Genomic DNA, 14602 nt, shown 5'->3' on the forward strand with positions numbered 1-14602 from the left:
TATCACTCGTTACTTGAATTATGTCAGTAGCCGAAATTATTGCATGTAAGACAATCCATTCTAACAAGTTTAAAAAGAAAAAAATATAAAATATGTTATTAAGGGATATTAGATAGCTATTAAATTAGGAGACCTGAAGAAACAGGCTCTGGCTAACCTTAAAGGAAAGACTTCTAGAACCACACAACCACCCAACTAAAATAGTCAGATTAAGGAGCTCTTGCCACCCCAAAACTACTTGGTCAGATTGTCTTGATGAAAAAGATGGCTACTGCCATCTTTCCAGAATCATGTCGCCTGTTTGTCACCTGCACCAGCAAATGGATGGGTGTACTCCTGGCCTGCTTCCTCACATAATTCAGTTCTGAATCTACACCTTCCATAAACGATTGGTGGAAACTTAGCCACAAGCCTACTCTGGTGATAAGGGAGACTGGGTTCTACATTGGTAAGGTGGTACTGACAGTGCAAGGTTGTGTTAAAGTGTTGTGGGAATGTCTAAATGATTTTTGGGAGCCAAAAATGACAGATGACCACTAGAGTCTCCTTGCCTTCAGGAAGATTTTTAACATCCTTCAAGACCTAATTCCTGGTGAAGACTTATCTGACCTTTCTCTCTGTCCTCTTGTATTTCCAGCATATCTTATACATGCTTCTTTTATCATTATTTGTTTGCATGTCCGTTTTTCTTATAGACTGTGGGTGGGTGAGTGGGTTGGTTGGTTTGTTGGCTATCTATCTATCTATCTATCTGTCTGTCTGTCTGTCTGTCTGTCTGTCTATCTATCTATCTATTCCTTTTATTACAGAAGTTGTGGGTTTACAGAACAATCATGCATAAAATACAGAGTTCCCATATGCCACCCCACCATCAACACTTTGCATCGGTGTGCAACATTTGTTAGAATTTTTTTTCTCTATTTTTTTAAAATGTTACATTCACGAAATATGAGGTTCCCATATACCCCCCACCCACCTCACCCCTCTCCTCCAACATCAACAACCTCTCCCATCATTGTGAGACATTCATTCTATTTGGTGAATATACCCCAGAACACTGTTGCACCACATGGATAATGGTTTATATTGTAGTTGACACTCTCCCCCAGTCCACTCGGCCTTGGCAGGACATACAATGTCCAGTCTCCGTCCCTGCAGTACCACCCAGGACAAGGCCAAGTCCTGAAGATGCCCCTCCATCACATCTCTTCTTCCCTTTCCCTACCCTCAGCAGCTACCGTGGCCACTTTCTTCACATCAGTGCTACAAATTCCTCCATTACTAATCACAACAGTTCCATAGTAGAATATCAGCAAGTCACTCTAATCCATACTCTATTACTCCATCCTGTGGACCCTGGGATGGTTATGTCTGCTCCACCTCTATATTGAGAGGAGTCTTAGATTCCACATGGATGATGGATGCAATTCTTCTTATTGCAGTTGTAGGTACTTTTGGCTCCCTGGTGTAGTGGTTGACCTTCTTCACCTCCCTGTTAGCTAGCTGGGTAAGTCCAGTAAACCAGAGGGTAGGTAGTTGCAAGTCTGCTAAGGCTCAGGGCCTGGCTGTCACGTGGACAGTCCAGAGATTCAGGTATCCTGAGTATACACCAACCACAGGTCTGGTAAAAGTAACGGAAGGGGCATGTGTAGAAAGGTCATATTTGAGTTGAACTCCATCACGCTCAGGAACACAAACTCCAAAGTAGGGCCAACTGACATGGCACTGAACTCCAGAGCCATTTGCTGTGACTGTAGAACCTGTGGGTCTCTGTAGACCTCAGGAGAACCAGTACCTGGTGTTATATCTACTTTGGCTGTCTCTAAGACCCTGCTGAGACATGTGTAAGCATGACCCCTCTGATGACCTCCCAACCCTTTTTTGAAGATAGCCATATAACCTCATTTGTCCTTTCCATTTCCCCCCTTTATTCAAGAAGAAAAAGCAGTTTTTAACACCTGATATTACTTGTAGGCTGAGATATTTGGCTGATTTGAGTTGACTCTTTTATTGAAGGTCTTTTTCTAGTTACATCATCAGCTGGTGCTTGTTAGTAATTCCTCAGTGCCAGGGAGGCTTATCCCCAGGAGTCATGTCCCATCCTGGGGGGGAAGGCAATGCATCTACATTGTGAATTTGGCTTAGAGAGTGGCCACATTTGAGCAACATGGAAGCTCTCAGGAGGTAACTTTTAGGCACCCTGCAGCTCCAGGCCTAGTTCATATTTCAGGCGCACAGGCTCATAAGCATAGTCAACAGTATCAAGGACTCATTGTTGAACCATCTGTCTTTATTGGTCTTTGACATTGCATTAGGGGGATTGTTGCTCTTCTATTAGGGAATGTGATAGAGCTCCCCTGTCTAGGAACTCAGTACTTCCTCAGTTGTCGTTTTTAACTGTATCCATTATGAAAATATCCAAACTTTTTAATGTACCCTGTGTACATGCCCTGGAGAACTCCCAACCATGTGTCCCCTATCAATAACACCCCACACCACTGTTCCTGCCATGCCATAGTTGAACCTGTCTGCAGTCCAAAACTTCTTCAAAAATGAAACCTAATATATTGCCAGGTTCCATTACTAGTAAAATGGAATATAGTGATGGGTTTAAAGATTAGATGTAGAATACATACTAATTTAGAAAAAATTAAGTAAAATAATAAATTGGAGTATCAGAAAATAAAAAATGAAAAAGCTTTGTTTTTGATGCCTTGCCTTTCATCACTGCTATAGGTGTTGCCCTGTATGTACAGTGGCAAGGCAATTTCTTCCTCAGTTTCTGTATCTATTCTTTTTCTTTTTTTTCTGCTTATTAAGTTTGTCTTCACAAAAGTTTTAGATCACAGTAATTCAATTATACAATATCTGGTACTCCCACATATCCAACATCAAACCCTTTGTCCCTTCCCCATCAATGATCTTTTTACACGTTCATATTATATTTGCTGCAGCTGATGTACAGATTTTGAAACAATAGCTTTCAAACATGTTTCCATTTGGGTTTACATTATTGTTTATATTTTAGACTATACAATGTTATAAATTTTTATTTATCTTATGTTTTACATTATGGTTTACATTTTTGGTATAATTTAACATGTTCTGTATCCATCATTGCATGATCTTGTGGAACACTTCCATTGCCCCAAGTTAGTTACACCAATTCCATCTATTCAATATCTCTTTCCCCCTCCCCTCAGAGCCCACAGTGACAATCAATCTTCATTACTTGAAAGACCTTATTCAGAGATACTTGCAACAATGTTGAGGGCTTGACATACTCGACTGCCATAAACCATAGGGAGCCCCCAATTCTCTAGAGAGATACAATTCCCTCTGTTTGAGAACATCAGTCCTCCTCAGGATATGCATATACCTTTGCTCTCATTGTGTGGGCTTCCACCCAATGATATAACCCATTATGACAAAATGAGCACTCACACACTCCCTAGAAGACTGCCCTGTGTTGTTACAATTTATGATAGCACATTTTTATAATGTACTATTAATTAAAGTCCATGGTTTAATTTAGGGTTCACTGTGTGGTGTAATTCCATGGATTAAAAAAATTATACTGTAGCTACATAGAATTATTTATTTTTATTTAATGTGCAAGATGTATATCATTTACTAAGTATTGGGTATTGTTTTACGGGCCTTAAAAATAACTCAATCAGAGGGTAAAACCAGTCTGTCTAATGTGTACTCAACCATCCTAGCATAGTTTCTGGCGCATCACATATACCAAGTAAATAAATAGTCAAAAATTTAGAAAGTAGAGAAGAAAAGAAAGTGACCCAATCCTGCCACCTTAACACAGTATTAGTATTTTGTTATACATCGTTCATGTCCAGTCTTTCAAGGAAAATCTTGTCAAAATTGAGACTGCTCTGGGAAGTGGTTGTGGTTCAAGCAGTTGCGCCCCACCTACCACATGGGAGATCCCGGATTTGGTTCCAAGTGCCCCCTAAAGAAGACAAGAAGACAGTGAGCTGATGTGATGATCTGGCATGACGAGCTGATGCAGCAAGATTATGCAATGAGAGGATGCAATGAAGAGACACTAAGAAGAAACACAATGAAGACAGTATGACTCAAGCCATTGGGCATTTTCCTCCCATATCAGAGGTCCTAGGTTTTGTTTTTTATGATGAGCACACAATGAACAGTCACAAAGAGCAGACAGTGAGTGCAGACAGTGAGTGCAAACAGTGAGGCGGGGGCGGGGGGAGGGGATGGGGGATATAAATAAATAAATATTTAAAAAACCCAAAAAACTGAAACTGCTCTGAGATGTGATTAAATGCCTGAGGATGTAGTGAGTTCCCCAGCAGTTAAAGAAAGATGCGGAACATAGATGAGCATCTGTGCAATATATAGTAAATATTCTTTCCAGCTTTGCTTCTGTGATTCTATTTGATTCTACAATGCTAGACACTATGAAGAGAAACAGGAAAAATATATCTTCTGCCTCCTAATAGGTAAATAGTCATTAACAAATAAGTCATAGAAATGACAAAGAGAGAAAATCAGGTAAGGTGGGGGTAGGAGAGATGGGGGTAGAGTGATAGAGGTGATTAGGAAGGGGGGTCATGTACATACACAAAATTTAGGGGTATTAAGAATTGTCACAGGAGCCTTGCAGTTGGAGCAAATATACATGAGATTCTTGCTGTCACCTAAGGTGCTATTGAGCAGATAGATGTAGGTTGATTAATTTTCATGGATGTTTTAGGTATTTTCCTCCATTCTCACATGAGTTTTTAAAGTAAATTTTAAGTTTGTTCCTTTTTTACCCATTATTTTACTTGATAAATAAAGGAATGGCTATAAATACTGAAGGAGTAAAGGAATAAAAATATTGATAGTTTTTTCTTTTATTGAGATATAATTCACATATCATAAAATCCATCCTATTAAAGTTTACAATTCTGAGGATTTTAGTATATTAACAAAGTTGTGCAGCCAACACCACTATCTAATTCGGGAACATTTTCATCACTCCCAAAGGAAATCCCATACACGTTAGCGATCTATACCCATTTTTCTCCAACACTCTGAAGTGTAGGCAACCTCCAATCTGTTTTCTGTCTGTAGATTTGCCTCTTCTGGACATTTCATATAAATGTAATCATAGAATATGTAGTCTTTTTGTGTATGGCTTATTTCACTCAACATAATGTTTTCAAGGTTCTTCCATGTTGTAGCATGTATCAGAACTCCATTCCTTTTTGTAGCCGAATAATGATTCAGTGTTTGGGTATACCACATTTTGTTTACTCATTCCTCAGTTGATGGACATTTAGCTTGTTTCTGGTCTTTGACTGTTATAAATAATGCTGCTACGAACATCTGTGTACATGTTTTTGTGTGGACATGTTCAGTTCTCTTGGTTATATATACCAAAGAATAGAACTGCTGGGTCATATGACGGTAACTCCATATTTAACTTTTTGAGGAACTGTCAGACTGTTTCCAAAATGGATGCTTCATTTTATATTTTTACTAGCAATGTATGAGGATTCTGATTTCTCCAAATTCTCATCAACACTTGTTTTTGTCTTTTTATTTTTTTTGCTTATAGGAGGGTATGAAGTAGTATCTCATTGTGGTTTTGACTTGCTTTAACCTAGTGCCTAATGATTTTGAACAGTTTTTCGTGCTTATTGGCCATTTGTCTATTTTATTTAGGGAAATATCTATTCAAATCTTTTGCCCACTTTTAAATTATTTGTCATTTTATTCTGTTTTAAGAGTTCCTTATTCTGGATCCATGTGCCTTATCAGTTATATGATTTGTAAACATTTTCACTCATTTTGTGGGTTGTCTTTTCACTTGATGTTAGTATTTGAAGCACATTCACTTCCAAATTGGTTTCATGACCCCTCAAGGGTGTCCTTATACGTTGAAAAGGTTATCGTGTTTCAAAATTAGGAAAAATAATTTGTCTAATGAAAATGTTTTATGCCCCTATATGAATGCATCACAAAATAAAGGAATATTTCCAACAAATTAAAACTTGTAGTTTGAAATAATTTGTACTTGTAACTGAATATTTTTTTTTTCTCCAAGGGATTTTTATTATCCCTATATGGCTAATTGCATTTTTTGGTTTCCTTTTTTCCTTTTCTTTTCAAATTCAGCAGATTCTCATGAATTATTCTTCCATGACATAGGCATTTTTATCCCTATTCATTTATAAATATGATTCACTTTTCAGGATAATAGTGATCCTATGGTTACATATACCAAATAGTAAAGGGTTTAATGTTTTTTTAAATTTATTTTTTGCTACTGAGGTATAGAAATACCTTCGCTAAGCCCATATGATGCACATCTATGCAATAAACTTTTTTTTTTTTCCTGTGGACTAGTTATTTTTTTTTTCATTCTGCTAATTTGTTGACCAGGAAGGAATATGAACCATGAATATATGGTAAAATGTACACAAGATTATCGTATATAGTGTGAAAACTACTAGTGAAGTACCCTTAAAAGTGAGTATTGTTAGAAAAAGCATGGCTTTCTATATTAAGACATAGAGAATATTATTTGTGAATTGCTTTTAAAACTCTTAGGCAGAAATTTATCAATCCTCATAGTATGTGTTCTTTCTAACAGGAGGACATGAACCTTAATGAGGAACGAAAAGCTCCTTTGCGAAACAAAGATTTTACTACCAAACGTGAGATGGTTGTCCAGTATATTTCTGCCACTGCCAAATCTGTAAGTAGTGAGATTTTTCCGACACCAATATAGTAAGCTTAGGTTAGCATTATCTGCTTGAAACACAAGAAAAAAACAACAACACACCTTCACATTTAAAAATTCCTGCTTCATAAACTCATCTAGACTATTCAGAAAACAATTTATTCATATATTTTACACACTTAGTACATATATCAAAACTGTTTTTTAATTAGAAATGAGACTTAACATTATCTTAAGCCTGACAGACACCCTAAGGATAGAAGGTTCTGAGTTAATACAGTATGTTTTGCAGGAGAAGTTTTATGTATTTACTAAAAATTGACAACAATTTGCAGATATTCCACTTAATATACCATTACATGAAAATTTCATATTTTGAGGGAGAAGACACAAATATAGCCTAGTCAGAAACTTTACCTAAATTTATTTAAAGCTACATATTTTGTGTCTGTTTACATGAGATTTTTAGCATTATTTTATATATGCAATATTTTAAGCCTTTCATTATTTTTTGTGATACTAATTGTGTAAACTCATAATTGTCATTGTACAGCTTTATTTAATATAAGGGAGGACACTTAATAGGAGCTTTAATCAAATCTGTTTTTGTGAGTCTCTAAGAACATCAAAGTAAGGGTCTCTGAAGGGACTTGTTATCAACAGCAAAAATTTAGTGTTTTAATGGAGGATTTTGCTTTGTTTACTTCCTAAGGTGCTTCCAAAAATGGCCTTAAGTTTGATACTTTTCAACGGTGAAATGTATTTTTTACATTTTGGAAAGAGAAAGCTTTTCATATCTAGAGTTCATAAAATTATTATATGTACTTATATGTTTAAACTTTTTATTATATTAACATATAAGCAATTCAAAATATCCCATCTATTTTGAATTTAAAAAGTTGACCAGTGAATAAAATTGTTCTTTATTAGCAAAAATGTTATAATAAAATTATTTGGATATTCTATTAATGTTATTTCAGTACAGTAATTCCAGTGGCAATTACTAATGCATTTTTCCTTAATTTTACAGTTTTATCAATTCTATATTTTACTTTAAGCAAGCTAAATCTAGAGGCAGAACTATTTAAACATAACCCATTGCAGCTCTGCCAGAGCAGAGCAACAGCATTTTAAAAAAATTTGCTTCTGATATCCAAAGGCAGAAATATGTTTCAAGTAATAAGTGAAATTTGCCATGAGCATTGTTTTCAATGGAATTAGATGATGCATAGGGTTTTACTTTGAAATTCTGGTGAATTTCTTCTCATTTTTGCACTTAAGTTATTGTTCACAGTACAATGCTTTAGGAAATACTAGGTATACATTGAGTGTTATTTTTCAATTACTTAAAGGCAAATACACTACTAAATTTTTGTAACTAAATCTGAGTGCAAGGTATAGATAACAGTATCTGAATAATCATGTAGTGTTTTAAAATAAGATTTTGTTAGTATCTCTTGCTTATTTGTTTCATGTTTGTGTAAGTGGTACTGAATATATTTAAGATTATATGAAGCTCTTATTCCTTAACATTTTGATTTTTATTTTACCTCAACATAGAACTAGTTATCGCTTATCTTCATATTTTCTTCTTCAGCTGAACAAAGAAATGCACATTTTAGGTTATATATTCATTTTTCCAGATTAAAATACTAATATTTTCTGGTACCTATTAGACGACCTCTCTTAAATGGCTTTATTCAAAAGGTGAAAATTCAGTATTACTCAAAAGGTGTGAATATCCCATCTTAAAGGCATTAGCTTCATGTTCAGTACTGTAACTATTTAATGTATGATTCTTATATGCTTATCCAGCATACATATGAGCATCTGATATTTGTATAGCACTTTCATTAGGTTTCTAGGATTATACATTTCATTTACTAACATTTTTCATGGACACAATATTATGATGAAGGAAAGCCTGTTGACAAGTATATTTAAAATCTTTCTTACCTTCAGTAGCCATTAATTAGTACTGTGCTTTCTGTCATTAAAACAAAGAAAATTGTATATGTAATTTCCTTTTGAAGGTGAGTGGGATGCTATGAAGGGACAAATAATAACTTTCATATTTTGACCTCTTCATGATCATGACAATAAAATTTGCACTAATTATAGCCTAATGTTTGCCTTTTTACCTGTGTGTAACCAAGGTTTCCATCCTGCTGCCTGTCTTTCATTACACTTTAAATATGCTCAGCATGTATTAAACTTTTTATTTTTAACTTGCTATTGTGTTATATTGATATGTATAAAAAGGTCTCCTTATTTAAAATAGATATGATTATAACCACTTCTTTTTTTTATGAAAATAGTATATAGATAGTCAAAACTTCTATCTTGAAGGAAAAACAAAATTAAGGACTAGAGTCCCTGGTGGGAAAATTAAACACAGAAATGAAAATTATGTTAAATTTAAACATACATTGTAACATTTCCTTCTTTAAACACCTGCATTAGTCATTTTGCATGGAATCTAAAAACAAAATAAGAGCTCTAGAAGAAATGCCCATCTGGGTTCCTGAGTGAGGACATTAAAGTAAGATGAAGCAATACAAAGATATGTGATCAAAACATCTTTCTAAAGCAAATAAGCTTCTTTTGTTGTATAATTAACTTTGCTAAAATTAGCATGGAATATGAGAGTTTAAAGGAAGTTACAAAGATAATGATGTAAAATATTGCTTCGTTTTCTCCTCTTAAAGTTCCATAATGGAGATTAAATTGTGTGATTGTTTACGAGAAAAAAAAATACCTTGAATAAATCAATTAGTGATGAATGAACTTTAAATAAGGGTGTGAAGAAGAACCTGTGCTGCATTTTATCCCATATATGCTGGACTTCATGAAGGAACTGTGGTTATGGACTTGACTTGGGTCTGTGGTACATGTGAATAATTTGGCCACAAATGATCTGGAAGAGTCTGTATTGTCAAAATGTGTTTTGGGAAATGGAAAACTAAGCTTTGTTAATATTTCAGAAGTTTTCATACCTATTCATAATACTAGAACAGAATACATTGTTGAGTTAGATGGGAATGCTTGAGATGTACTTAGCATATATAGACATATATGAGGAAAAGTTATTAACTGAAATCCTAAGTTTGCTGAATGCCAGTGTCCTTATTAGAACATTAAGAAACTAGTTTTAACTAAAATCACAATCTTTGAAGTTGAGTTTAAAAAATACTTAAAATTACACTTTTAAAAGTATACCTAAGCCATTGAGATATCAAGTTTTCTTTTTAAGTTAGGGAATTATAGGACAAAATATGCAAACTAAAATTTATTCTCTAATATTTCCTCTGTCCCTATCACTTTTTTTTAAGGAGGTGCCAAGGATTGAACCCAGGAACTCGTACATGGGAAGTGGGCACACAACCACTGAGTTATATCCACTCCCCAATGAAAGTTTTTTTTTTTCCGTTTGTTTGTTTTGTTTTAGAGGTAACAGGGATTAAACCCAGGACCTCATACATGGGAAGCAGGCATGCAACTACTTGAACTATATCTGCTACTCCATCATCGAGTTTTAAAAAAAATCCCAATAGGAAATAATTTAAAATGGTGATACCAAATACATGTACAGACTTCTTAGATTGTCCTGTATAACAAGCATTTAAAAGTTGTGGTTTATTTACATATATCTGTGTACATGCATTATGAATTCGCTTTTGCCATCATCAGATATTTCTTTCTCAAGTCTTCTGTTCCAGGTTTAGTCTGGATATGGTGAAACAATTGAACCCTAACGTGATCTGTTTGTTCGAAGTGCCTTAGCTAAATGCAATCCTTTTGTAATTCAGGTGTATTGTTAAATGGGTCATATTCTGGCTGCTTCATTGCATATAGGCCTTTCTCTTTTTTTCAGTTGTTTTTGTGGTCTAATTGCACTGCATTTTTTAAAAAAAGATACTTGGATTGCATGAATGATACATAAAAACTGTGAGAGATTCCCATATGCCCCACTCCCTACCCCTCCCACAATTTCCCACATTAACAACATTCTTAATTAGTGTGGTACATTTGTTATAATTGATGAATGCATATTGGAGCATTGCCACTAAGTGTGAATTATAGTTTACATAATAGTTTAAACTCTCTCCCACACGATTTGGTAAGTTATCACAAGATATATAATGGCCTGTATCTGTCATTGCAACGACATTCAGGACAATTCCTAAGTCCCCCAAATTCCCCCATATTATGCCTATTTTCCCCCTCTCCCTCCACTCAACCTCCGGGGTCCACTGCATCCACATCAATGATAAAAGTTCTTCCTTTGCTAGAATAACTATAAGTCGATTGTAGAATAACAGTAAGTCTACTCTAATCCAACATTCATTCCCCGATCCTGAAGATTCTGGGATGGTGATGTCCATTCCTCCTCTAATCGAGAAGGGGCTTAGATCCAATGGGGCAGATGGATGGGACCGTCTTGCTTGAAGTTGTAGGCTCTCTCTGTTCCTTGGGATGGCCGTTGTCCATCATCATCTCTTTGTTAGGTGTCCTGGGTGAGTCCAATAAACTGCAGAGTAGGTGTTGCAATTCTGCTGAGATTCAGGGTCAGCTGGCACATGGAAAGCCCAAAGATTAAGTCTCTTGGACATAAGCCTATCAACTCTAGTACTAACTGTAGATCCAAATATAAGGAGCAGAAGAGCCATGTGTAGGGAAACCACAACTAAGTCCAACACTGTCACATTAGTCGTATACTGTGTGCTGGCTGTGTGCCAAGCTCCTGAGTGGTCTACCCTACCTATAGTGTCTGGAGTCTCCAGAGCCCTCAGGAGCCTTGCTTTTTGAGGCAATATTTACTGTGGCAGTCAATGAGATCCTGCTTAGACATGCATAATCATAACCTCTGGTATAAATCTTTTAAAAAAAGGTTTTTAAAATCTCACATTTTAAAAAAATCTCATGTTTGTGCTAAATAAATAGGGCATATATAAGACTTTTGTCTTTTTGGTGGGAGAAAATAATATAATAATATAGGCCAATAGCATATCTTTCAATCAGAAGTTTGTTAAATGGCACCAAAGAAGTTTTTATTCACTTAAAATATCACTGCCTGTAAATAATCTGCTGAGTCAATTTTTAAGAAAGCTCTTTCTCTATTTGAAGATTCATGGATTTCTCTGAAATGATTTAGTAGGTAATGGTCTACCTTTTTGTATCTTATGGTACCCTGTTCAATTTAGGATTCTAACTGGGGTTTCAATTCATTTTTATTCTTCTAAAGTAATAACTGCTATTAGATTAATGGTTTGCAACTGGATTAGCACTATTTGGACATATATTGATATTCAGTGTGGGCATTTGATAAAAATGGTTTATGTTTGTGTTTTGGCACAAAATTATGTTTGGGACCATGGTTTTGCTTCTTGCTTTCTTAAATACAAATCTGTTTCTCAGAAATACTCTTATTTATTATCCATTAGGGTAAGTAAGCTCCATCGAAGTTACAGTTTTTGAACTGTTTCCTCCTCATAAATATGTGGATGTTTAGATAGAAAATGCTTCTTTGAATTCACATTATATAGACTTTTACCTTATAAAGGCAATGCTAGGGTGGCCCAGGAAAACTAGAAAAATAAGCATGCTGTCTTCTTTGTAATTTTCTAGTTTAATTGAAAGCAATATTAGAGATCTTAAGTTTATATAAATATAAAATATTCTAATTTTCATCCCCAAAATTCCCTCCTTCTCTTAATACATGACTTTAAATGCAATATTTATATTCTAAGAAAATCTTATATCAAACTTTATAGTATAGCTATCAAAACAAGGAAAGGGAAAACAGCTATCTGGAAGAAAATTAATTTTCTATTCATAATTTTTTTTATAAGAAATCAATTTTATCAATACATATTATTAAAGCATGTAATTCATCCAAAGTGTACAATCAGTGGTGTTTGGTATAATCACATAGTTGCGTATCTGTCACTTCAGTGATTATTAGACCATTTTGATGATTTCAATAATAACAAAAAAAACCAAGAAAATTCTCCTCTCAATTTCTTTATGTATACATAACTTTGTGAGGGGTTGTAAATTGGTAAAATAACAGATACCTGATTACACTTAATCTTGCATTACTTGATATACTACATGAGAAGCCCATTACAGTTCATTAAAAACAAATCATCAAATAGTAATTATCTTTTATTTGGGAATCCTTATTTCATAGATTTATACATTTTTAAAATATGATAGAAATTAGTCTTGATGTATTTATTTTAGCATTAAAGTGTTAAAAATATAAATGGGGGGAGCAGATGTAGCTCAAGTGATTGAGCACCTGCTTCCCATGTTCATCTCAGGTACCTTCTAAAAACAAACAGTGTAAAGAGGGTTAACTATTTACTAATTTACTAAACTCTTAACTTCTGTGAAGAGCTTCTGATTACTAATATTGTTGCTGTTTGTTTCTTTCTTTTTTTTTTTTTTTTTTACACCATAACCACCCTCCGTTGACCACTGCATGCAGATAGTTGGAAGTAAAGTTACGGTGAGTACATAAGATGTGTTTTATCCCTAGAAATAAATTTGTGCTTCAGGGAATTGGTTGATTTTTGCTTATATTATTTTATATATTTGCTTTTTCTTTTGGTGTATATTTTGCAAATCAGTGAGATGAATATTAAGATCAGGAGATTAGAAATTAGTTATGGTAAGTATTTTTCTCATGTGGTTTAGGGAAATGTTTTTAGAACTAGAATATGCTCATATTTTTGTCTTAGAAAATTGTACTTTTAAAAAAATTATGCATGTGTCGGTCTTTATGAATTTGACTAAATCGTATGTTTTGCTATATGACTTTACCTCAGTTTCTCAAGATAGCTCAGAGAAAGTCCTAAAATATTAGTTTATGCTAATAGGAAATTTAAACTCTCTCACTTTGATTTTAGTAGCTTTGACCACAGTGTTATGGAAAGGACTCTTGATGTGCAATAAAGAGACCTAGGTGCTTGTCTTTGTTGGGTGCTACTAATTGACTCTGTGACTTTGGCAGGTCATGTATTTTCTGTGGGCTTCAGTTAATAAACTGATAAATTAAATGATCTTTTAAGTTTTTTTTCTGTTCTTGTCATTAAAGTGACCTCCACTGGGATTGAGAGCTATTTGTAATTGCTTTATCTTCATGACTAAGCATGCTTTATTTAGACAGTTGGGCAGGAAACATTATCTTTACTATCACCAATTATCTATCCAGAATAGATAAAATTTAATATTTGTTTTGCTTTTAAAATTTGATTTCTTCTTGGTTTTCTTTTTATTCACATGACATATGGAGAAGAAAGGCATTTATGTTACAGGATAATATCAAAAATCAGCAAAACTTTTTTAGTGCTTATTATTTGTGAAGAACTGCTAGGTGCACTGATGACTAGAAAATAAGAATGAGATAAGAGTTTATAAGTTTCAGTAATATATTTTGAAATAATCAAACCTTAAATTGTGTGTGCTATCCTATAATATAATAGGAACTCAAAAGCAGGAAAGAAGTGGTGTTGAAATAATCAAACTTTAAATTGTCCATGCTGACTATTAAGTGTGAGAGGAATTCATAAGTAGGTAAGAGAAGCAGGTTTTAAGTAATTAGAGAAAAATGCATGCAATTTCTAGATTTAAACTGAACTATCAAGAATAGTTATCATGGTTAGGATTTGACTAGGGACAGGAGACTATGGAGAGGCTCCCAGGTTCTGGCTGAAATATCAAATGCAAAGGCTTGGAGAGAAGATCAAGCCATGTGGCAAGAGGGGTCAGGGAAGGGGAAAGGGATGGATGAGACTGAATTTTTGGAACAAATAATATATACTGAAAAGATTAGAAAGTCAAATTGAAAGAAAGAGGGTCTTGAAGTTCAGAAAGAAGATT

General features: G+C 34.4%; 1 protein-coding gene across 10 annotated transcripts in view; it reads left to right on the plus strand.

The window, feature by feature from the left end:
- The window catches only part of DIAPH2 (diaphanous related formin 2), a 1008307-nt gene that overhangs the window by 103759 nt on the left and 889946 nt on the right, over nucleotides 1-14602 (plus strand). For 7 of the 10 annotated variants that reach the window (XR_009184437.2, XM_004477009.4, XM_071212997.1 and 4 more), the window contains 2 exons: nucleotides 6626-6730; nucleotides 13209-13229. Coding sequence is in view for 9 of the 10 variants with exons in the window: in XM_004477009.4 (XP_004477066.1) it covers nucleotides 6626-6730; nucleotides 13209-13229 (126 nt within the window). In the remaining variant the exon portion in view is untranslated. The remainder of the gene's footprint in view (nucleotides 1-6625; nucleotides 6731-13208; nucleotides 13230-14602) is intronic. The other 3 variants (XM_004477011.4, XM_071212992.1, XM_071212994.1) reach the window with 1 other exon arrangement.

The sequence above is a fragment of the Dasypus novemcinctus genome, chromosome X (genome assembly GCF_030445035.2).
Source record: "Dasypus novemcinctus isolate mDasNov1 chromosome X, mDasNov1.1.hap2, whole genome shotgun sequence".
NCBI lineage: Eukaryota > Metazoa > Chordata > Mammalia > Cingulata > Dasypodidae > Dasypus > Dasypus novemcinctus.